We start from the raw sequence: 25,213 nt of genomic DNA on the forward strand, positions 1-25,213 counted from the left end.
GTTTCTCAAACATGTTCTCCTTTGTAACAGAGGACAATGTTAAACACCAAAATGTTACCAAAAGTAATATTGTTTGGCCCTTACTGTTGAATCTCAGTGCTGCAACAGACTTCAGTTGCTTTGGGGGCTACTACTGCTAGTATGTCTGTGAACTACTGGAATCACTGGGATTTTGGCCTGGGTTTGAGTGAACTGCTCTGAAAGGACACTCTAGAGGCCTTTAAAAGGGCGGGAAGTGTATGTGAAGCACTTCTGAAATGTGCTGGATTGACAGCTGAGAGGTATGTGGTCCTTTGGATATCCATGGAATCCGTATAGCTCAAGTAGCACCAGTGCAAAATAAATTTAATACAATTCATCAAATTAAATTTAAATGGGCTGGTCTCCAACTTGTAAATCAAGGACTGGAATTTGAGCTACTCTACTGGTACAGCTTTCCTTCAGTTAAGTTACTTCGGTCAAAGAACAGAGAATGTCTTAAAAAAGCACAATTCCCAAATGTTCTGTTCCTCCTCTTCATACACAAGAAGATAGCTATGGAGGCATTGGTCCAAAATTTGCTGAGGCCAGTGGGAAGATAATGGAATATTTTGTACCACAGATGACTCGCTAGTGTTTAATGCTAATTTATTTCAAAAGTGCAAGATTAATTTGGAATGGAATAGACCTCATACCTCTAAGCTTGTAAACCTGGCTGCCTTTTGAGAGGACTAGGTAGTATTGGTAGATGTAGTACATTTGTGGGACTTGTGCATTGTTATTTGAGTAATGTCAGTTCTATAGTTCTGTATTGAATGTCAGTCTCTAGGATTACTTATTTTAACCCTTTCACCACAGCATGGTTTTATTAACAGGAAAAGTCCTCAAAATATTCCTGATTATCTCTACTCTAAGATTCCCTGTCATCTGGTCCTGCTGCTGAAAACTGTCTTATACATGCCCGTATTAAGTTCAGTTTGTTTTTTTCTTTATCTGTACATACCTTGTCTTTAGAGACTCCCTGGACTCTCCACCTGAGGAGGGCTCTCAGAAATCTTCCCTCATTCTTTCCCTTCCACGCTTTCCAATCCTTTCTCGTCCTTCACTCCCCAAAGGGTGAGCTGAAAAATCATCTTTCTTTCTGAAATCTGGTAGTTGCTGAATTTGTATTATTCTACTGTCTTTTGAGCTCTGTCTTGCTGCAAGATGCAGGGCAGAGGTGCAGTGCAGGGTGGGGAAAAAGGACCTTAAGGTTTCTGAACCTTACGTCCTGCAGGCAGTCCAACAAATTATGCAAATCTGTTACTGTTAGCTTGAATCTTAGAACATACAAATGCTTGTGCAGTATAGTCACGCTTTCCAATTCCTGTAACCTCTCTAATGTTACATTCTGTAAACAATTTTGTATCTGGTCTTGTAGGACAGGTAACTTACAGTATGAGATTTTATATGGTGTTCAAATCTGGAACTAGGCCCCAGTTACTCTGCTGCTTTTTCTGTCCTGCTGCAGTGCTTTCAGGGTCATCTCCTTTTTATGCTTCAGGGAAAAGAGGCAAAGAAATGACTGAGGTATTTTGATCCTGGGTTGTGATTCTGCTCATACTGTGTGCAATGGGGGTTTTATGCACAGAGCACTTTCCTTTTGAGACTGTTGGGGAGGACTATTTAACACAGGGCCTGGTGCCAGAAATGGAGACTGATTTTTAACTCAACTTAGGAGCATTTTCCAAGGTTTGAAATAGGCCTTGGTGGTGTTAAGAATAATTTCTCACCATAAAATTTCTTCTGTAGACAAACCCAGCCTGTTACAGTGAATCCTGTTAGAAGGCGGTCTTCGTCCAGGATGTCTATGGTAAGGAGAGCAAATAGTTTTATGTTTGCATTTTTATGGATTTTGGTTGATTATTAGTTTCCTTCAGTGAAATAAAATGAGTAGTGAAAGAGATGAGTCTAGTATGTGAGGAATTGTTTCTGACTTATAGAAAAAGCTGCTATGTAATATCCAAAGAATGGAATTAAAATAATTGCGATGAAAAAATATTTTAAACACTTCTATTTTTAGTTTGATTGCGCTGTCTCTAGGACACTCATCTAGGAGACTCTTAGATGTCAGATGGCAAGATACACTCTTGAGTTGGTGGTGTGTGGCTTTGGTTTTGTTTCCTTTTCTTTTTATTATTTCTTTTGTGACCTCACAGGAGAAACCTGCATTGCAGATTGAGAGAAATGTTTTAAGACTAAGGTTTGGGGTGTGTGCTTGTATTATACATTATATATGTAATATTATACATTTTATATAAAAAACCTTCCAGACTTGTTTTTAAAACAAATCATGAGTTGTTAACTAACAATAAGATGCTTGCTTTCTTAGCCCAAGCCTCAGCCTTATATGATGCCTCCACCACCTCAGTTGCATTACAATGGTCATTATACTGAACCATACGCTTCCTCCCAAGGTAAGTTCACTAAATTCAAGGCCACACTTTAGAAGGTAAAAGCTGTAATTTGCCTTTATAGCTACTTCAGCTAGAGCTGAGCAAATTCATAGGGTGAACATGGGATAGATTTGTACTACAACACTCACTGAAGTGCTCGCTGCTAATCTAGCTGTATAGGCTAACGTGAAATAGAAGCATAGAATCATTTAGGTTGGAAAAGACCTTTAAATCACTGTCACGTCTACCACTAAGCCACAACCCTAAGCGCTGCATCTACATGTGTTCAAATACTTCCAGGGATGGTGACTCAACCACTTCCCTGGACAGCTTGTTCCAATGCTTGACAACCCTTCCAGTGAAGAAATTTTTCCTAATATCCAATCTAAACCACCCCTGACGCAATGTGGGGCTGTTTCCTCTTGTCCTACTGCTTGTTACTTAGGAAGAGACCAACATCCACCTCTCTACAATCTCCTTTCAGGGAGCTGTAGTGATAATGTCTCCTCCTCCTCCTTTCCAGGCTAAAAAGCCCCAGTTCCCTCAGCTGCTCGTCCTCCATATCCTCTCCTATGGAATATGAGCAAAGTTAGTTATGATAGCATACACAGCAACTATCAGCTGTAGGTTCCTTGTGTGAGTTTAAGCTGACAGTTGGTTTTTTTGGTTTATGTACCAAACTGGTACATTATTGTCAATATTGATGTTAGTAGCTGCAAAGAGTAAATTAAGCTCACAGAAAATTCAGACAAAAAAATAAGAAGAAAATCCCAGGATGCAGGAAGAGAGAAGGTTCTCTCAGAGTTTGCTAGACTACAAGGTGGTGGGAGATTCAAAGGCGAAGGAATTCCACAAGTTATGGAATTGGTATACATTTAATTGGAAAAAGGAAAGAAAAAACCCAGGCAAACCCTAATTAGAATTCTGAAGGAATGCACGCTCCTAATCGGTTTACAGTGGAGTGATGGCTGCTTTCTCTCCTGTTTTTTCGATTGTTACACATTGTGTCTGTAATTAACAAAGTTGCTACCCTGAAGGGCTTAATCTAATCTTTTGCAACGTTGCCTCAGTTTTGATAGGAATCTTCCAGTCCTAAAAGTCAGCTGGAAAAAAAAAAAACTCTAACAACTCACTGGTAAGGGATTAAGAGCATTTTCTATCTAAATAGACTTACACAAATATTTGTGAAGGTACAAGTATATACATTCAGAATGTAGCTGAATTCTTTCCAATATAGTGTTGGAATTATTGCTGGATACTTGCTACTGCACACATCCTATTTTTGAACATTTTTTTCACAAACAAAAGAATTTTTGATTGTCAGCAAAGTCAGTAACATAAGTGTGGCAATTATTTTGATGAACCTAAAGAGTTAAATTATGAAAGTATCTAAAGCAATGACTGAATTGTTCTCTTCTGGAGCTTGGCAAATTGTGCATCCAATGAAGTAATGGTTAAATTATTAAATGTATCTTGGATGTATAAACTGTTAGATCATTTTCTCTACCCATCACAGTGGGTATATGTTAATGTGTAAACAATGTATGGTAGTGGTTTAAACTGTCTCCAAAAGTTCTGGAGAAAAGTTAATTTAGTTACCTTTTTTTTTTTTTTAAAAAGGTCTTGTGGTACTATATCTACTTACATATGGGGGGAAGAAGAGTTGAGGGGGGTTTTGTTTTGTTGTTATGGGGGTGTTTTTAGTGCTTTTTTTTGTTTGCATTTTTTTTTCCTTGCTTGCTGTTTAAATTGATCTCATTAGATTAGTGCAAACCCTGGTGCGGATTTCTTCCTTCAGTTAGTGTGGTTTAAGATTGATAGGGATTTTGTTTGACTTGGACTGAAACTTAGCAAACCTATCCTAAATGGAAGACAGCCATTCTTAAACTGAGACAATGTTTTCCAAAAGGAATTTGCATTATCTAAATTACCATAATAGGATATTCTGGTATGCATACCTTAGGTGTCAAGAGCAACAAAAAAGCTGGGGATGGTTTTGTTTCCTTCCTTCCCAATTTTGATACATAGCTAAGAATAGCTGAGATTTTGAAAATCTCAGACATTGATTAGCTGTGTCTTAATAGAGGATATCTTTCTTTGATGTCTCGGACATAAAGATTGTTCTTAAACTTTCAGATAACCTCTTTGTGAGCAATCAGAATGGATACTACTGTCACTCTCAGACTAGCTTGGATAGAGCCCCTCATGACTACAGCGGTCGGATCCGCAATGGTAGTGTCTATAGTGCACATAGCACAAACTCCTTGAACAATCCACAACACTATTTGCAGCCATCCCCCATGTCCTCTAACCCAAGCATTACTGGAAGCGATGTTCTCAGAACTGATTATGTCCCAACACATAGGCATAGTGCACTGATACCACCTTCTTATCGTCCCACGCCGGACTATGAAACTGTGATGAGACAGCTCAACAGGGGAATGGTGCACACAGATAGGCAGAGTCATTCGATGAGGAATCTTAACATCAGCAATTCATACGCTTATAGCAGGCCTGATGCCTTAGTTTACAGTCAACCTGAAATACGAGAACATGCTCACTTCGCTTCCCCGCAATCTAACCATTATCCATTTAACCTGAACTACAGTTTTCATAGCCAGTCGCCCTATCCCTATCCTGCTGAAAAGCGCCCCGTTGTTGGGGCAGTCAGCGTGCCTGAGTTGACAAATGTACAGCTCCAGGCTCAGGACTATCCAGCACCAAATATAATGAAGACCCAAGTCTATCGACCACCTCCCCCATACCCATACCCAAGACCTGCAAATAGTACTCCAGACCTTTCACGACATATCTACATCAGCAGCAGCAATCCAGATCTTATCACAAGGCGAGTGCACCATTCTGTCCAGACATTTCAGGAAGACAGCCTGCCTGTGGCACATTCTCTTCAGGAAGTCAGTGAACCTTTAACATCAGCACGCCATGCTCAGCTGCAGAAAAGGAACAGTATTGAAATAGCAGGCTTGGCTCCCAGCTTTGAAGGAATAAGAATTAAAGAGAGGACCATGTCAGCTTCTGCAGCAGATGTGGCTCTTCCAAGAGTTATCTCGGAAGGGTCACAGCCCAACATTCTGATGGAGAGAGCAAAGCAAAAAGAAAGTGAGCAAGAAGAAAGTGTGAACTGCGATCATAAAAAAACCCTTTCAGATGCCACTATGCTGATTCACAGTAGTGAGGAAGAAGAAGAATTTGAAGAAGAAAGCAAGGCTGGTACAAGTCTTTCTCCTCTCCCTGAAGATCAAACCCAACTTTCACCTGTTATGGGTGGTTATTCTCATGATTCGGTACTGAACTACCCTTATAGCTCTGTTGCTTCATCTGGTGGCCCTTTGCATATTCTTGAGCCTAAATTACATATTACTGAGACAGAAAAGAGAATTAAAGATATGAGCCCTGTCCATTTACTAGTAGAAAGCCAGGTGCAGAGAAGAGGGGAAGGACTGCTTACTCCATCTATGTCGGAATCTGATCTTACAACATCAGGGAGATACAGAGTAAGGAAAGATTCAGTAAAGAAGAGACCTGTGTCCGATCTTTTGTCTGGAAAGAAGAACATTGTGGAAGGCCTTCCCCCACTAGGTGTAAGTGGATATTATTCCTCTTGTTTTGGGTTGTTCTGTAGCGGGAGTTGTGTGGGGTTTTTGCTTGAGATTTGGGAGTGTTTTAACCAACCTGAGATGCTTTTAAAACATGTGAATTAAAAGCTACCTTAAGCTTGACCTTTATTTTTCTGGTTTTCCCTGACTAACGTTGCTTAGCTGTCTTTTATCCCCTTCTCTGCCATGTCTAAGTTCTGTCTTTATAGTTCTCCCATACAAATCCAGCTGTCCAGCCTCCATCCGTGTGGTACACCTAACCTGGCTAGCAACTGCAGAATGAGCTAATTTAAAGTCCATTCTAGATGGCAAATTCTGCCCTACCTATGCTTATCTGGAACAGAAGCAACTCTTTCGATTCTACCACCAGTTTTCTAATCTTTCTCTCACTGAAAAATTGGATGTAGCTGAATGTTTACTAGTTTAAATTCATTTGCTTTCACCTTCTGACCTACGAGGGGGACCTGACACATTAGGCAATAAATTCTTTCCTTGCATTCTTTTCTTTCCTCCATCCTTTCCCCTTTTCATATCCTTTCCCTTTTGCCTTCTCTTCAAGCTGTTTTTATCCCACTAAAGGCATTTCTTACTTGCCCTGTGTCTTTCTCCTACTCCAGTCTTACAAAGCTGTAAATAATGAACAACTGCAAGTTTTACCTTCCCTGTAATTCCTACCTCATAGAAACATCAGTGTCTGTGTGTGGGACTGTACAATTTCACTGGCAGTCCCTACCGCTCATATTGTTTCAAACTTTTGTTTGGTTTTATGTAGTCTGTGGCATATTTCAGGTGCTAATAGAGGAAGACCATTTTTATTATTATTTTGCCTTTTAAAATTGATTGTTGTTAACTATGCCTGCCTCAGTTAGATAGTTTTCTGCACAAATTGACTGCAGTGAAACTACCGTGTAACTTCTTCTACTGAAATAACTCTTACAGCTGATGCCACAAAATCTTAACTTTATGGAAATGTTACGTATTTAAATAGTTTCTGCTGTCACAATTTTTTGTCGGTCAGACTTGTTATACATGGAGCTAAACACAATGAAATGAACCTTCATCAGCTTCAATTGATTTTACAATGGTGTATGGTTTTCTACATCTCCTTACTCCTGTTTATGTGGATTAGGAAAAAAAGTGATAACTTGCTCCTTGTGTTCACATTTACATAGTCATTTAGTTTTTTGTTCTCCAAAGGTAATTTTTCAGACACTAATATGTCTGCCAAAAGCATAACCTGCCTTTTCCTTCTGATAGCTATGTAAATGTTCAAGCCAGCCTTTGAAATGAAATTGATATTAAAACTTTTTCACTGGAAGTGTTCAGTAAAATACTTCATAGTTCAGTAACATTTAAGAGTGGCATTGCATAATAGAGGGTATTACCCTTCTGTATTCAATATTAAGATGAGGAGTATCCTGGTGAGAAAGCTGGCCCATACCAATGTTTGCACGTTTTGCTTTTCAATTAACTCTTACTGTTGGGTTTGTGTTCACTTCACTTTTAAATGTGGTCTCATTCTCTTAACTTTGTCTACCTATTCCTTACTACTACTTAGTTTTTGAAAGCATTGATTATTATTCAAGCCACATATACTCTCACATTTTCAATGTATTTTTCTTAACAACCAAACTTAGCAACTGCAGGATTGTTGACGTTTTCTCTTAGGCTTCTTAAAAGGATCATTTGAATGCATTCTTTCATAAAAATCGCCCTTTGGTATTTTCCTCAAATAATGAATAGTAACTTCAATAATTTAGATTCGTGGCCTGGTTGAGGGCTCAGATCTGTCTGCAGTTCTGTGTTCACATTTTGTATGTGCAATTTGTTGCAAACTTAGTCAAACATTTGACTATGTTCAGATATCTTAAAGGTACATGCTCATTGTTATGCCCGCTAATAGGGAAGAAAAGTGTCTGCAAATTGAATAGTTAAGGAATAATTTTTATGTATTTTGGGGGTTGGAAAGTAATTTAAATTCTGTCCAAGAATGTTAGTTATCCAGGCTTGTTGCCTCTCACCCTCAGTTGTGAGCTTTGTAGGGAACAATATTTGTCATTCTTCTGCAGTTTCATTAACCTGTCTGGAATGAAGACAGACTTGTGCTGTGTCCTTGGAGGAATGTAGTCCCACTACCCTAATCTCTCACTGAAGTGCATATAAAAAAAAAAATAAAAAGGTCAGAGCTGTTTGCAGAAGGGGTCAAGGAAGTATCCTTTGCTTAATTGAACTCATCTGGTGTCTGCTTTGTAACTTTATCAGATATTTAAGGATATTTACAATTTTTAGCTTTTCTTTTGCAGGGTATGAAAAAGAATAAAAATGATGCCAAAAAAATAGGGCCTCTGAAGCTAGCTGCCCTAAATGGACTAGCTTTGACTAGAGTGCCCCTGCCAGATGAGGGGAAGGAAGAATCAACAAGAGCAACAAATGATGAACGGGTATGTTGGAGTTTCTTAATGCTTGATTTCTTTTTCACACTAGTGATTTTTCAAAATGAAATGCATGTGAATGGTGCTTTGTGTTGACTTCAGAATACTTCAGATTCAAAGCAGCTCAAATACTGAGAATAGAAACAAAATGAAGAATGAAAGTTCTGATTGATAAGTCGTTGCTAGAAATATTGTGTGTAACTCAGATTTTTCTTTAAGATTCAAGATGACAGTGATTCAGATTATAGTTTACACTTTAATATACAGGAAGCAAATTAATTAGTATCTACTGATACATTTTTATGCCATCTTTCTGTTTTCTCTCTTGATTTTGGGGTTTTCCAGACTGAAAACATATGAAAATTGAAATTCTGAGTGTGAGGTTGTACTTAGTTGTAATTATTAATAATTCATACAAATTTTACAATAAATCTTGTAATGAAATTGCATCCCCAGGGTACAGCTTGTACAAATTGTATTTATGTTTTCCTCAGGTGGATCTCTGAAAATATAAATGTCTTAGATGACCTGCAGAAAGTTTAAAATCAGTAAAAGATCTCAGATCACACAGACAACATCAGGTTCTAGAATCTGAGGATCATTCTTCCAGAAATTTAAGAGACTACCTGCTTGTGTCAGGGTAAACTGTTAGTAAATATACTCCAGCCTGCCTTGTGTATCATTAAGTAGGTGCAGGAAAGTGAAATACAGTCAATATCCAGCCTGTGAAGGGCTATATAGAACAGCGCTGCCATCACACATCTGATCAGGTGCATTATCTAGATAAACCAAGGGCTGCAGTGATTATTGTGTATTCTGTGACCAGAGGTCTCTTTAGAATCCAGTTCTGAGCATGGTTGGGCATCTCAGCTGCAGACCCCCTCTAGCTCAATTTACTGACAGTCACTGGGCAGGGATTAGAACCTGAAGGAACAGTCCTGCTCTCACCAGCTGCACTTCTAAGGAACAGACCAAGAAAATTAATTGGAAGTCACACAGTAGAAATTCAGTCTTGGAGTTTGAAGGGTTGGAGTGAGAGCCATAGGAGGGAGATTTGACTCTTCCATTTCAACACAGTTGAAGTTCTTTTTGAACTATATGTACACTCCTAGAAGATGCTAAGGGACAAAAATTAACATTCTGCTATTGAGATACAGTTCTACAGTTAGTACCTGTGTTGGTTATTTCCCCTTATTTTCAGCCATCATCTCTTCCTGAATTGACTTTTATTAAATCCAGCCATATTATTATTCAGCTAGCTCTACCCAAAGTGTTGAGGTAAAAGAAGAATCCATAAAGTAAAGTTCTGCAAAAGACATGTTACTACACTTTCTCTTCAGGCAGACCGTGTGGAAGCAGAACAGATACCATTAAATGGGAGTTAATTCCTAAAACAGTTGAGAAGAGGCAATGCCAAGGAGACATGTGACATGAAAGGAAGTCCAGAGGCAGATATTTTAGACGATGACTTTAAAGTTGATTCAATACCTGTTTCATTGGGCAGCTTCATGTGATTATTAGTTTTGATGAGGGAATTTAGCCTAAAGATAATAAAGGAGTTTGTATCGTTGATTTATTGATGTGCAAATTGCTTATGATTGAGGTTTTACACCTTCCTCTGCAACACTTGCCATTACAGTTATTTGATACAAGACGTTTTCTGACCTGATACCATGAAATAGTTGCTGTGAGAGGCTGAGGACATGTGACATAGATGAAATTTTCTGGCTGAAATCTTACATATTATTCCTCTAATTATTGTTGGCAAAGAGATGCTGAAATTCCAGAAGTGTTTTGTGATTTAGAAAGAGCTTGGGTTTGAAAGAATAAATGGGGGGGTGGGGGGTGCGGGGAGGGGGGGGAGCAGCTTATTACATAAACCACATTGAATTATACTAGTAGGAAATACCCTGGGTTTATACCTCAGCTGCAGTGTTCTAAGAAGGCTTGCCTGCTGTATGCAAGGTTTATTAATTTCAGTCTTAAAAAAATGTGGAATATTGGTAGTGAATTATTAGCTCATTGACTAAGGCAAGTGTTTTGTTTCACATTTTCAGAGTTTTTCTCCATCCAAAGGACATAGTTGACTTAATTTCTTTTTTTGGATTATGTTTTTTAGTATAGCATAGCTATCGGGTTTGGCCAAATTTTTCTGGGTTGTCTTTACAGAAGCTATGACGTAATTTTTCTTTCACCAGTGGTGTCCACAGTCTTTGTGACCTAGTGAAGTATAACAGGCTTCTTGGTTTTCACTTCAACAAAATTGCTGCTGGTTAGGGTTGCTTCTTGTTTATTCTGGTATGTTTGTGGAAAACATTAATAGCTGGAAAAGCATTGAAAAAATATGTAGAAGAGAAAAATACATACATTTCATCCTTCATGAATTCTCTGTTAAAATAGACTCAGTCTTAGAACGTGACTTTATATGGTTATCCATGTTCTGCCTTTCAGTGTAAAGTTCTGGAACAACGGTTAGAGCAGGGGATGGTGTTTACTGAATATGAGCGCATTCAGAAAAAAAGACTTATAGATGGTGAGTGCTCAATAGCTCGGCTTCCTGAAAATGCTGAAAGAAACCGGTTCCAGGACGTTCTTCCTTATGATGATACCAGAGTAGAGCTAGTCCCAACCAAAGAAAATAACACGGGTTACATCAATGCATCTCATATCAAGGTGAGAGAAATACTGTTGGAGAAATATTTTGTAGTTGATGTGGTAACTGAAAATGGATTTGGCTATCAATTTTGGTTTGGTCAGATGAGTGAGAATCCCTCCATGTGTGTCTCTTTCCCTTCTTCTGCAGAGGTTTCTTTGGGGAGAAGAGAAACCTGTTTTTCTTCATTACCTAGAATAATGGTGGGTTAATTATTGGAGAGGTCTTCTATATTTTGCTTCTGTATTGATCTGCTGTCTCATTTCTCTCTCTCTCATCTCTCTGTGGATTGGTGCTGACAGAAGGCATGTCCATTCTTCCCAGCTAAAAAGGCAAATAGCTTTAACAAACTGGGATCCTTTGCAATGATTATGATATTTTTGAATTGCAGTGACAATCCTTATTATTTCTTCTTACATACTCTCAGACTAGATCCACAAGACGCAGTAAGCTAGCTCCCAGCTTAAGCTTTTTTTGGATGGTTAGAGGAACAGATGGAGCCAGGGAGAAATCTGCTCTTTCATAATCTTTGTTTGCCCTCCTTCCCTAGCTGTAGCTGTTTAAAAAGTGAAGAAGTTGCAGGGTGACCTCAAGAACCTTCAAAGCAGTTTGTTCATTTTTCGGTGGATTTACCTACTCAAAGTGCAACTGCGATTGGCTTCATTCTTTCTCTGAAAAGAACTGAGATCATCAAAGCAGCAGTTGTAGTTGTGTTGCTGTCTCTTTTGAATAAATCTGTACATTGACGTGGTACTGTAGTTTCTATACTTCAACTCCTTCACAAATGTTGAGTAGCTCTTCCGTCACTTCTCAAACAAGATAATATTTTTTGAGGAAACATCAGCTAATTCTCACTTTTTGGTGCGTGTAATTGCATTTACAGCACCAGTGTATGAAAGCTTCTCTAAACCTGAATTCGCTAGAATACCTTAAATTTACAAAAGAGAAATACAGTTTTATTTACTCACTTTTACATTATGCTTATGATGTAAAATACATTTATTTACCTGTATCTCTATACAATTTTCAACATCGTGTCTCTTCTGCATCTAATGTGACAAGATACACCTAAAAAATGGAGGCAGATATAACTCACAATGGGCTCCTACTTCTGCAGTGTTGCTGTCTTTTTTTCAGTTTGTGCATCTTCAAATGGCTGACTTAAGAAATGGAGAAAGGGAGTTGTCAATAATTACTAACCTAATGTATTTCTTTTTACAGATCTCTGTTGGTGGCATAGAGTGGGATTACATTGCTACGCAGGGCCCTTTGCAGAATACATGTCAGGATTTCTGGCAGATGATCTGGGAACAAGGGATTGCCATCATAGCTATGGTGACAGCAGAGGAAGTGAGTATAAATTGAGTCAGGTTTCTCCCTGAAATTCCACAATGATTTTGTAATGAACTGTTAGAGAAAGGAGATCTTTGCTCCAGTGAGAAGAGTAATCAAAGATAAATATCTAGTCACCCCTTTGCCATTCTGTCTTGCTTTCCTTGGCAGGAAGATGTGAATTTGCAAACTCTTTCCTCTGGAAAGTTGGTTTACTTGGTGAGAAACCATAACGCTGTAGTAGTACTTATTAGAGGAGAGATACAGTTGTTACAGGAGCGTTAGTTGTATGAGTATTCTTACTTTTCTTGTTAAGCACATGTTTTACTTTTAAGGAAAGTGGGCGAGAAAAAAGCTTCAGATACTGGCCACGTCTTGGTTCAAGACATAACACCGTAACATATGGAAGATTTAAGATTACCACACGATTCCGTACTGACTCAGGCTGCTATGCAACTACGGGTTTGAAGATTAAACATCTTCTCACAGGACAGGAGAGGACAGTTTGGCATCTGCAGTATACTGACTGGCCAGAGCATGGCTGTCCGGAGGATTTAAAGGGATTTCTCTGTAAGTTGTATTTAATACTTTGTTTTGGGGTTGTTTTTTTGTTCTGTTTTTAATACCTTCTAAAATGGCTGCTATATGTGAATTAGCTTTTGATAAGTATGTCAAGCATTCTGCTGTAAAAGGTTTCTTCACACCAGCAAGAGATACCGAATTATATTTTTGACAGGAATATACTTGTCAGTTTGTAAAAGTGACTGTCTAAAGCCAAATATATCATTTACTAAAAGTTCATACAGGGTAAAACGTAATTGCATGATCTACTACACATTGTATGTTCCAGTAGTAGCAAGAGGGCCATGGTGGGGAATAAGGAATAAGTCAAAGAAAGTCTTACTAAAGTTAGATGATCTTTATAGATCTGTATTGCTTTAGTTGGGATGTGACTTGTGATTTATACAGTGCAGCATTTTTCTGTGGGATGTCATTTGTTAAATTACTACTTTTCTGGTAGTCATACAGTGTAATAGCATGGCTTGTGGGGCCTCATCTCCTAAATTTGTTATTCTTATCTCGTTAAACTTAATAGCGTACTTGGAAGAGATACAGTCAGTGCGGCGCCATACGAACAGCACTGTGGATCCTAAAAACTCTAATCCTCCTGTACTGGTACATTGCAGTGCAGGTGTAGGACGCACAGGAGTGGTCATACTGTCAGAGATCATGATCGCTTGCTTGGAACACAATGAGGTGATCTCTCTTTCTGTTTTTGCTTTATTTAAAGTTAGGTAGGAGAAGAATAAATGAACAACCATCAGATATTTACTAGGCAGGTTATCTGAGCTTTCCCAAGATGTAGCCTTTGGAAGTGCCCTTACAACTGTGGTTGAAAGAGCTCTTGGCAATTCAGCAGAAGTTAATAATCTTCTAGAGTTACTCACTTACACACTGGGCACTGGAATGCTCATTTGGATTCTTGACTCTGTAAGATGTCAAGTCACGGAGCGGAACAAGGTATGCCCTAGGCTATTAAGCATATTTCAGGATTTCACTCTGACTTTACCACTTTTACTTCATGCCTTAGTCTTAATGGATAATATTCAAGAACATGCTTTGTAGCCACTCGCTGTGCTTGTTATTAAGTATTTCATTCCCAAGTGTAGTGTTTTTGCAGTATCAGTCTCGGCAGATGTCAAAGCAGTAGTTTGATAGAACAAAACCTTGTCCTATCAGCTTTTAGCCAGAAGTGAACAGCTGTGAAGTGTTTATTAATAATACAATATGCCAGCTGAGAGTCAACAAACTGTTTTGTTGTGGAACCTTTTCCTAATACTGTGACAGACTTTTGAAGCCATTAGGTTTGTGAACACCCATACCCCATGAGATAGAGAAGTTTTACATTATGCCTGTTTCCCAGGTGAGGAAATAAGGTAGTCGTGGTCAGCGGCGTAGTGCAATCCATAGTGCAGGCATGGCCAATGAATTGCTGGAGCTGAAATTAGAGCAGCTGATTCTCCCTTTAGATCACTGGTAGTGCTCTGAACCTCCTGCTGACAAAGCGCAAGCCAGTCTCCTTGCTCGCCAGTCTCCTTGCTCACCAGTCACTGTAATGGTTTGTTCTCTTTCTCCAGATGCTGGACATCCCACGAGTGCTGGACATATTGAGGCAGCAGAGAATGATGATGGTGCAGACTCTTTCACAGTACACTTTCGTCTATGGAGTTCTCATTCAGTTTCTCAAAAGTTCTAGACTTATATAACCCCTGCCACTTCCTAAGGGACACTGCAAGAGTTTACAGAAAGAAAATTACAGTTGTCCAGGCAGACCTGCTCTCACTGGTGTTTTCTTTGTATGATGAATCACACTGTTACCTTTCAGGGCTGGTATGTGGCTGTTAAATGCAAGTAAGTGTAACAGTCCCTGCAAAGCAGGATCTTCGCTGGACTAAACTCTTCCCGTGTTCAGCTGCAGTCGTATTAGGGAATGATTTTACTTGTGCTGGTCTGTAGTACTTGCATATGTTCTTTAGAGTGATGTTACTCTGGGCAAAATAAGTATCTTACGGAATGGAAGTACAAGGCACAACTTAACAATTATGTTTTAAAACATAATGTTAGTAAACTGTGCAAAAAAGCTGTAGATGCACACAGGGTGAGAAACCTGCTCCTTGGGAATGTCAAGGTCTTATGCAGTTTCATTCTGCTTTCAATTTTATATTTAGAACAATACAACTATATTTTTTAAAATGAACTTTTGGTTTCCTCTGGTTTACTCGGCAAAATTAGCAGCTCTTAGATATTTTAAGCTGATGCTTTAAATACAGTTATTTTTATATTCAGTATTTTTTAGTTAAAAAAAAAGATCCCAAACACCACAACTCAAAATTTTTTAAACAGCATAATATTTTCAGAGGAAAAGACTGACGACGTTTAAACTCACTTTTAAAAAATCATGCAGAAAGTACTAGAGGAAGCTATTGGTAGGTAATTGTAGTGCTGTGTAATAGAAACGACAAGTGAAAGATCCCGTTAACTGTTGCTAACTGCCATTTGAGCGGAGGCATGTTTACCTGTAACAAGCAGGGGAAAAATATTACCTACAAGGTTATTGGAAACAAATGAATGGGAGACAGTACACATTCAGTATTATTCATATATTTAGAGGACAGTTTGATTTTACTGGCTGAAATCAAAGTGGATGCAAATGTTTTAAGCACTTTTTTTGCTCTGTTATTTATGTAGTTAAACATAGAAACTATAATCATGCATTGTGTCATATGGTAATATACCATTACTAACCTGTTATTTTTGGAAGAGCCTTTTAAGTTGGTGAAGTGGAAGAACCAAAGTTGGAGTAAGAAGGTGCATAGTGGTGAAGCAGAAATGATGGTATGAAACATAACGGAGGTGGTGTGGCAGCTATGATTGCTGGTTTACACAGTGCAAAGATGAACTTTAAAAATGTTTATGTTCCCAGTCAAGAAAACCTTTAAAGCACTGGAGTTTTCTGTAGAATCCTCCAGAATATTTTGTCATTACTAGGAACAGATTTTGCTAATGCTGTGCAGTGTTGCAGTAAAGAATGTCCACAGAAGCTGTTTGAGAACACTTGCAGAATGTAAGAGCTCTTAGAGGTGATACTGGAGATGTGGGTATTTTGGTAGCTGTGTAGGTGGCTGAGTCAATGGCTGTGGCATGGACCTGAGGATGAATTGTACCTTTGGTAGTTTCCATTTTGTCCCATGGGTCTGGTCTGATGACAGTATCCCTAAATAATTCTCTGTGGTTTTCAGATGGGGACGGTATGGCTTTACCTGCCTTTTCAAGTGTTTTGAAATGCCGTGTTGAAAATCGTTATTCAAAAGAGAGCTATTAGTTTGTAGATATCTGGTTTAATTTAAAAAAAACCCTAAGGCAGACCAGTCTGCAGGCATTTTAAGTGTCCATTTCCCTGGATACCTGCTTAGTGAAATGAAATCAGACTGAAAGTAATTTTTATCACTGGTGAAATTAGTTATTTTTCTGAGCTGTAACAAGGGTTTGGAAACTATTATGAATAATTAAACCCCCTTCAAAACAATAATAGTCTTTCAAAACATTAACTAAGAATAATAAATATGTTGCCTTGCTTTCCTCTGTAATAAGCTACTTCTAAAAAGAAAAACATATGGTCCAAATGACTTTGTGCTAATATGTCATTCTATAAAAAATTTAGTACTTTAAAGTACACTGTATTAATCTAGTGCATTTTGTATGCTTTCAGGTAGTCTGAATTTTTCTTCTTTCAGTAAAAGTAAGACTGAATATTTCAGATGGGGGAAGAAGATGTTCTTTTTGTAACTATGAAATGCCTAGGAAGTATGAACTGCCTAAAGTACAAAATGAAGTCCAGAGGAAACCAGTTACTGAAGACTGATTCTTTATATATAAATTTTGCAATCTTCTGTGTTAACACAAGTATTGAAAGAAACAACTGTACTTAGCTATTTGTATCACGCTGTGTTTCAAAAACATCGCTACTTTTTGCCACAGTTCACATCTATATTCAGAAATATTTTTGAATGGGAAGGTATGCTCTAAAATGTAGCTTGTACCTTTTCCATTTCTGAACTTTGGACTGTGATCTTCATAACCTGGTACATGCAGCTTTTAACGAAGCTATATACAACCCCAACTTTGAGCAACAATTTTTAGCTATTCAGCAGTAACTGGGACAGAACACCAGGTATGAGGCACTAAAAGGAGCAGTTAAAACAAGCAATTTAATCCAAAACTTCCGGGATTATCTGAGGTGGGTGAGGAAATGTGTGTTTTACGGCTTTCTTTTCTGTTTTGCTGAAAGAAGTTGTGTTTACTTCTAGAGGCAGTTGCTCTCTAATCTGGTAGTCACCGTCTTGATCTATTATTTTTTTTTTTTAAGCGTAACGCTGCTACCTCCTCCACTTCCGCTTTCACTTCTGCCCATCAGCAGTCTGTTTCTGCATTCATAGACTTGACTTTATGTGGGTTTTCCTACTGAAGGTAGCAGAATTGGGTTTTTGTATGTAAGCGTATGGCTCCAAGTAAGCATGTAAAATGAGCAGTTTCTTTTCTAAAGATACCAAATGAAAACAAACTTTGCAACCTTCTGTAACAAAAACAAATTTAAAAACATATTGTTTAGATTTCCAGTTAACTTCTTTTAAAAGAAAATTCAATTCTTAGCACTTTGTTCTGAGCCTTGAAAAGGGATGCTTTTTTACATCTAGATGTGCTGAATGCTTCATGAAGTGTTGGACATTATAAGAACATCCACCGTCCAAATCCAGTCACAGTGTGTATCAGAGGTGGATTTATTGGTCAAAAGCTTAAAATTCCACTATAAGCCTGTCCATTTTGCCAAATGTGCTTCTGTTTTTATGGGGATAAAACCGGATTATTATGCAAGATTTGAGCTGAATTTTTTTAGTAAGAAAAGTTGTATGAAGACATTCTTGCAGTAAATGGCAAATGATGCTGATCTCTAGGGATGTCACAGCTCTCAGGGATAAATAAAGGTGCTATATACTGTCAAGAGACAGATTTGGCCGTCTTTTGTGGGCTAGGTGGAAAATGCTTTTTAGGATAAAATTCAATGAAGAGTCAGAGGAAGAACCCATAAATCGTAGTAAGGGTTTTTCCACATTTGATTTCTTTCTTGGTTGCTCGGATGAGAGATGTTTTTGGCCAGTGAATCTTTGTAGTCTTAGGCGAGCAGCTCTTCTCTAAGAACTTGTCAGAGACCTGTTTGTTGCAAAGATGTCACTGACTTAGCAAGCTTAGCTGTAGGCTGCAAACGACTCCTTGCCCTGTTCTGCGGGGGAGAGAAGCTCCATGGTACACAGAGGAGTGTTGCACAGCTTTTCTGCAGCCTGCACAGCAGAGCTTTTCATTTTCTGCTGTCCCCTGTGAAGAGCAGGGAAAGTTTTATGCCTTAGTATTGCTCTCACTGTGATATCTTTTGCACAAGTGAATGGTAAAAACTACAAGTGCAGGGTGCTGTGGTTTATAAGTAGAAATACAATTAATTCAAAGCAGGTGAGTAAGGCAGAGTTTCTGTAGTTTCTGTAGATGAAAAGCTGCTGTAAGTTATCAACATTTATTTAAAAAGTAAAGCAATAACAAATAAAAGTAAAATAAATTGTATTAAAATGGGAAAAAAAGTTGACATTTTGAGAAACATATTTTTGGCTCCTTTTATAATGCTGTGTATCTTCTTTTGAAGTGGCTGACATTTGAGCAATTTTCTCCAAAAATAGCTTCTTAAATTTCATAAGTAAGACTACCTGAGGCTGCTGCTATATTGTTCTTGTTGGAGCAGCTGTTAAAGTTGAGTGGCTAGTAGATTTCAATGGCCTCTGGACCAAACTTGGGAACTGCAGGGTTGTTTATCATACAAGATAGCTGTGTAATAAGACCTCAGTTTTATTATCAGTAGCATTACTAAAACCCCAGACTTAAAAATAGTGAACTCATTACTATACTTCAATAGTTAGTTCAAATTATTAATTTAAAAGAAACAACACTTCAATTGCTAAGAACTCTGTGCTTTAGGGTTTGGGTTGTGGTGGGTTTTTTTAATACTGGAAAGCCATGCAAAGGCAGAGTCCGCTCCTGCAGTTCTTCCTGATATTGTAGGAATTAAAATTGGCTTATTGCCAATGAAAGCTGGAGCCCTTAAAGCACGAATACTCAGATGACTGCTTTAAATTTAAATACAGATTACAAGAATTAACCAAAAGAATGTGCATACATGAAGCTACAACATTCGAAGGAAAAGTAGCTGAGATAGTTTGGAAGAAATTCTCTTGTGAAAGTACAAACTATTGGAAGTAGAGAGTGAGGATTTGAGGAATGGCTGAAGGCATGTTGAAGAGGATTTGGAAGATTTTGTGTCCACAGTAGAGCTGCTAGAAGGGTTTGATTCATGTGGTATGTTTTTCATGGCATGGTAGGCTAAGTGAATATGTAGTCATAGGTGTTATTTTTACTGGCTTCTTAAAATGTGATTTTTGAAACTCCAAATGTTTTTTTCAGAGGCTCTGTTTTTACATATTTTCCTTTCCAGATATATTTAATGCAATCTGTCAGCTCAGTTTCTGTTTACTTATTAAAGGTCAGGTTTTTCAAACCATGGTCTCTGGTTTTACACATGCAAAATGCAGGGGGAATAAGCATACATGCAGTTTTGCAGTGATAATTTCTGATGAATGCAGGTTAGATGATTTGAAAGTCTAGATACTTTATGAATGCAGCCAGGTTTACAGTAGGTGTGAATTGCACCAGATTTAAAGCTGGGCTGAAAATCAGGCCTTTGAAATGCGGAGTTTAACATGTGCTTAGAAATTATGTTGCAGTGCAGCATTTGCAGTACAGTGATATTAAAATAATATAATACTGTGCTAAGGTAAGGGAAAAAACCCTTTTAACAGCTGTTACAAACATGTCTGTAAAAAAGAAGAAAAAAGTCTTAGTATGATCCTCTTGGGGACCAGCTAACTTGGTGCATCCTGTTGGCATCACATATGTTACTTTAAGGTCTACAGGGGCTGAAAAAAAGGATTTGTTAACTTCAGTGAGCATTTCAAAAAACTATTGGTGAATGGCCTTTGGTTCTGTTGCTGTATTCCACATGATGCTGCATTCAGTGGTGAAGAGTAACCTCTGGTGTATTTGTTCTTTAGAAGTCTATTCTTCAGCTCTAATTACGGAATGAAGTTAGAAATCAAATGCAAGGAATCTAATGAATAGAATTTACAACAGATACAGCCTGTGATAAATTAGAGAGCAAGTCTGTAGATACCGTAATGTTCAGATATGCGGCAATCAAAACTACCAAATTTATTAATTTTATGAGCACAGTTTCAGAAGGTGCCTAATGTTTATAAAGGGAATTTAAATGCTGTTTTTCCATTTGGAAATATTTAGGTAAAATTAGGAGACTTTTATAATACTTTTAAAGATTTTGCAAATGCCATGAATTTTTAGAATGGTAGGAAACTTGATGGGGGAAACCCATGTAAAATCCTCCAGTCTGTCACCTTGCTAATCCTGGATAATTCTGACAGACAAGGTGTATATGCTTTTTACAAAGATACATTCTTAAATTGCTTTGAAATACCCAACTTACCTGTTCGATTTATGGCTGATCGGGGGGTGGGGGGGTGGGCGGGGCTTGGATTGAAATTGTAGAGGCTTGACCTGGCAAATCGGTGGGTATGTACACTCCTGCATATAGCTGAAATCTCTTCATTCAGTTAAAGCAAATAGGTGTTCAAAGGCCTTTCAGCAGTTTTGTAGGTTTGAGTCCTTAATGTCAGAGAAGTGCAGGATCTGGCTCCATTTTCTTCCATTTTCATTTGAGCCAGTATGCAAGGATTTACATGAGACTTTGTTTAAACAGTAGCAAACATGAAGTATTATTTTCTAGTACTAAGCTAGTGGTTAATGTGTCTATTTTTGCTGTCTTGCCACCAATACTGTAAAAATGTATAATCAGAACAGCTTTAATTCTTGTAAAACTGAAATTGGTTTGTAAAACAGTGTACAAATTGTGTTTCATAGACAGAAAAGCTTGTATTACTGAATGTAATATATGTGAGATGAATATATTATAGTCTATTTTTGCCATGGAAATAAACATTTGAAGCAACTATGAGTTTTTATTGTTCCATTATTAAAAGAAAAATCAGGGAACTTAGTTTTCATGTGTAGTCCTAGGCTGGGACGTTACCTTCAGTACACAGAGTTGCTATCCCTCTTCGAAAGTGCTGCAGGTACTGTCCTGCATCTCAGTACAAATATAAAACTTGCACTGTCAAATTCTAATAGCTGTCATCTTTGTGGCAGGGAAGTCTTGCACCTGCTGCACTATCATCATTGTTTATAATGTTTTGCATTTTCTAAAGCTATTTTTAGTATTGAATATTCAATTTCCCTGTAACCTTTAAGTGGGAGAAAAATGTTCTGAAAGTTGAAAAACCCTTTGCAAAAGCATGTGAGAGAGGAAACAGTTGATTGTATACTTACTTACTATCGTTGGAGCTGCTACCAATAACTAACACTATTGTGTATTCATTATTAACTGAAGTTCTTCTTCATTTTGTAATTGACATTTAGTCAGAAAGGGAGGTGGTCCAAAAGGCTTGCTATATGATACCTGATGCAGCACAAGACCCCCATAACCTCATGATAAAGGAATTGCTCACTGGACATCACAGTTTCACACTGGACAATTGCATTTCCCTTGTCTTTGCTAAATACCTGGTGTGCCGCCCGTTTAACTGTATCTGAAATGACCGGGCTTGTAACTGAAATCTGTCTTCTAGGTGTGCTCAGTTTGATAGCATTAATTGACTTCAGGTAAGACAGTAACGTATCAGCTATCTATGTACTTGTCTGATCAACCCCCCAAATCCTGGAGAATGTCCTGTGTGATGTTCGGTGTGGGCAAAGCTCTCTTATTTGCCATGGATTTAAAATCAGAAGAGGGAGTGTGGTTTCCTGGGGTCCTAAGCACATGGTAAAAACACCCAGCAGTTCTGATCAGTCTTATTATTTATACTGATTTCAGACCCGAGGCAAAGTTCTCTTGAGAAGCCTAGATTTCCAAATTGCTGTAAACTATAGCTGTTATTTTCCACCCACTGTAAAATCCCTCTTGGAGCCTTCTGGTGGCCAGAGTTGGCTGAGAGGGGAGCGACTTGACTCATGGCTTTGGCACAGTGGCCAGCAGCTTGCTTGGGCAAAAGCTCCAGTACTTGGTACAAGAGAAATCTGGGGGAGCTGATGAGAAAGATTCCTAGCCTGGGGCCTCGACTAGGGGAACTGAAGTAGCTCTCATTCAGCTGTTAGGGTTGTTTAAATTGTGAATAGCTGTGGATAGATGAAGGTTACATGAAACTCAGCAATGCTAGGTACCTAGCGGGAAGTTTTACATGTGACAGTTGCTCTGTATAGGATCTGATGAGTTGGGGTTTTTTTCACACCCATTCCTTTTCCTGGAGGAGTCAATGACAGCATATAAATGTGTCTATCTCTCCACTATTTTTATGAACATCCTGTGGAAGGCTGGACTCTGCCTGAAGACGGAAGCTGCCCAGCGCCACAAAAATGTTGCCAGTTTACCTTCTGCAGCCCAAGAGCTACTTGAGGATGGTCACAATTCGTGAGTATGATGGGAACATCACTTACAGAGGTATTGGCAGGAGAATGGTGTTGCAGGAGAGCTGGAGTTAAGTGAGGGCTGGTGCATAGGTGAATGCTCATCAGCTCTGAATTAAGCAAGGTATTTCGTATTGCTGCATATCACGTTAGCTCTGTCTGGCTCTTGGGCAAGTTGAACCTTCTGCCATCAGCATGTGCGTTTGAGTGATGGCAGTTTTGTGGCTCCAGTGGAACGTAATACTTAGGGAAGTGGTGGTTCTGATACTTAAAAGCTAGTTCTGTTGATATTAAAATTGCTTTAAACTGGCCTTATTCATTCAAAGAAACCCCAAGTGTAAGTAGGAGATAGGTGAGCCTGGGAGTATTTTGCCACAAAACTTCTTTGTCTTTCAGAGGTGCGCAGGGTTGAAGGCATGCTGTAACATTTGACTTCATGGCATTCTTTGGGAGCTTTTCTAAAGCAAGGATTTCAGGGCATGTGCTGTGTTCTTGGGCTCTCTACCTGCAAAATGGCCCAACACAGATGTGGGAGCTAGAAGGGGTAGAGCTTAGAAAAATTCTATCCCATTTCTGATCATTCACCACATCTCCCAAACTAATCTGCGTGACAATCTTTCAGATGGACATCAAGTTTAAACCAAACATCTGCCATCCCCAACATACCAAACCAGTATTATTTGCTGCCCTGCTTATTCTATGGATTTAAAGTATCTGCTGTAATAACCAAAACCAACCACAAAAGACTTGCAGGGCTTGCAGATGAGGTTTAGATTATTTTTATTATTAGCCATTTCTAAAATGACGATCATGTGCCTTACGTAAATTTAGAAGGACATTGAATCCTTCCATGAACAGACCCCAAATTATCATACCCGGAGGCGAATGAAGAATTTTCACTGGTGTTAAGCACCTATGAAGAAAGCCCCTGTCAAGCCTGGCTAATACTGACAACCAGTGATCCGAAGGAACTGCATACTTCATGTGTGCATGTCTGTATCTGATTTCTTCTGGCTGCATGCTGTGCTACTCACAGTACTGAAGCTGAAAATGTCTTTCCATTGACACAATCTTCAGCGAAAGACTTCAGGAAATTAGAAGATAGTTTGGGTTTAGTTTGATAATGTGGAAAATATTGTTTTAGCAGATTAATCAAGGTTCATTGAGTTTCTTGCACCATAGCAGTACAGAAATAAATCCATTTGTTCTGAAGTGACTGTTTCTGAGCCTCCAGGAATAACAGGTGCTCACTCTGTGTTCCAAAAACTTGAGTTGCCTCCTGAAGACCAGGAGCTGTAGGTGTCCATCAGTCACCAAATGTTTACTTCTCTCCCTGAATTAGGAGAAGCAATTTAATTTGAAACTATAAATCTTAGGGAATTGTACTGCTTCAATTATCCTCTTTAAGCCACCCTTTCACTAAAAAAATGACATTAGCCCTATTTCCTAATTCTTGTGGTACTGAAAGCTATCTGGCAGATGTAGGCCAGCTGTCTTAATGAAGAAATCTGATTAGATTTTCTTTGGGGGTGACTTCTGACTTGAAAAAGAGAAGTATACAGACAAGAATCAAGTCTTATAAAAACTCGGGTTCAGTTAGGTTCCTGACGGCAGCTCCAGAAGGATTAAGGAGAAAATCACATACAACGCAATGGCTCAGCTGGTCTGAGACAGTTGCCCTGCTGATCCCACTTGTTATGGTGAAATATCCCCCCAGGACGCTGGGGCCAAGGGCTTGTTCCTTACAGGGCACTGGTAGGTGATTCTTTCTTCCTCTGTCCTGATGGATGGCTCTTTCAGCCTGACCTGAAAATGATCGCTACCACCTTCGGCAGACATGCTGAGTCTTCCTAGAGCGTGTGGGTTCCCGTAGCAATGCCCTGTCCAAACAAGAACATCTGTTTTCCCCTTCGTAAGGAGAAGGGAAACACTGTGTTGTGTTAGTAAGCAGGATGAAGGTGTAATTAGGAAAGAAGAGGAAAGTGCAATTGTTCACCAAAAAAAATAGAAACACAGGTAGATGGTTGAAGGATTTGTTTCCTCCCCAAGCTCCTCTTAACTTTTGAAGGGCAGAAGAACTGTTCCACAGCCACGCCAATCAGAAGAGCAATAGGAATCCAAATGACAGGTATTAAATGCAGTAGCTTTGATGCACTGCGAAAAAACTAATCTAGCTAAAATAAGGAGCATTGCTGAGTGTATGCATTCCCTGCAATCAGAGCAAAATTTATCGTTAGTGCCATGGTGTTAGTTAGGAGAGCTGCCAAGGCGAGTTTAGTGCTTTCAGTGCATGTTATGCCATGAAATTGAAAATAAAATTCTCCATTTCAGCCTGTTTTTAGGACAGCAGGTCAGCCTTATCCCTCTGCACAATGCTGGTGTTTAAATAATGACAAATAAGCAGAACTGAGGCTATCTTACATTCTCTGTTGAAAGAAACTGGAAATACTACACTAATACTACTGACTGGGTTGTCCTGATACCTGTGAAGCCAACTCTGGCTGTGAGCTGACCCATTGCTCACCCACCCCATAGCTTTGTTACGATGGTGCTGGAGCTAGCATCATGGGTGCCTGA

The 25,213-nt window shown here is 38.7% G+C and overlaps 1 protein-coding gene across 2 annotated transcripts in view; it reads left to right on the forward strand.

The window, feature by feature from the left end:
- The window catches only part of PTPN21 (protein tyrosine phosphatase non-receptor type 21), a 47,634-nt gene extending 26,508 nt beyond the window's left edge, over positions 1-21,126 (forward strand). For both annotated transcript variants that reach the window (XM_040600503.1, XM_040600504.1), the window contains exons 11-19: positions 1,771-1,831; positions 2,351-2,435; positions 4,551-6,016; positions 8,335-8,472; positions 10,915-11,136; positions 12,338-12,466; positions 12,784-13,018; positions 13,545-13,705; positions 14,587-21,126. In XM_040600503.1, coding sequence (XP_040456437.1) covers positions 1,771-1,831; positions 2,351-2,435; positions 4,551-6,016; positions 8,335-8,472; positions 10,915-11,136; positions 12,338-12,466; positions 12,784-13,018; positions 13,545-13,705; positions 14,587-14,715 — 2,626 coding nt within the window. In that variant the 3' untranslated portion in view covers positions 14,716-21,126. The remainder of the gene's footprint in view (positions 1-1,770; positions 1,832-2,350; positions 2,436-4,550; positions 6,017-8,334; positions 8,473-10,914; positions 11,137-12,337; positions 12,467-12,783; positions 13,019-13,544; positions 13,706-14,586) is intronic.
- The last annotated feature ends 4,087 nt before the right edge of the window (positions 21,127-25,213 follow it).

The sequence above is a fragment of the Falco naumanni genome, chromosome 7 (assembly GCF_017639655.2).
Source record: "Falco naumanni isolate bFalNau1 chromosome 7, bFalNau1.pat, whole genome shotgun sequence".
Lineage (NCBI taxonomy): Eukaryota > Metazoa > Chordata > Aves > Falconiformes > Falconidae > Falco > Falco naumanni.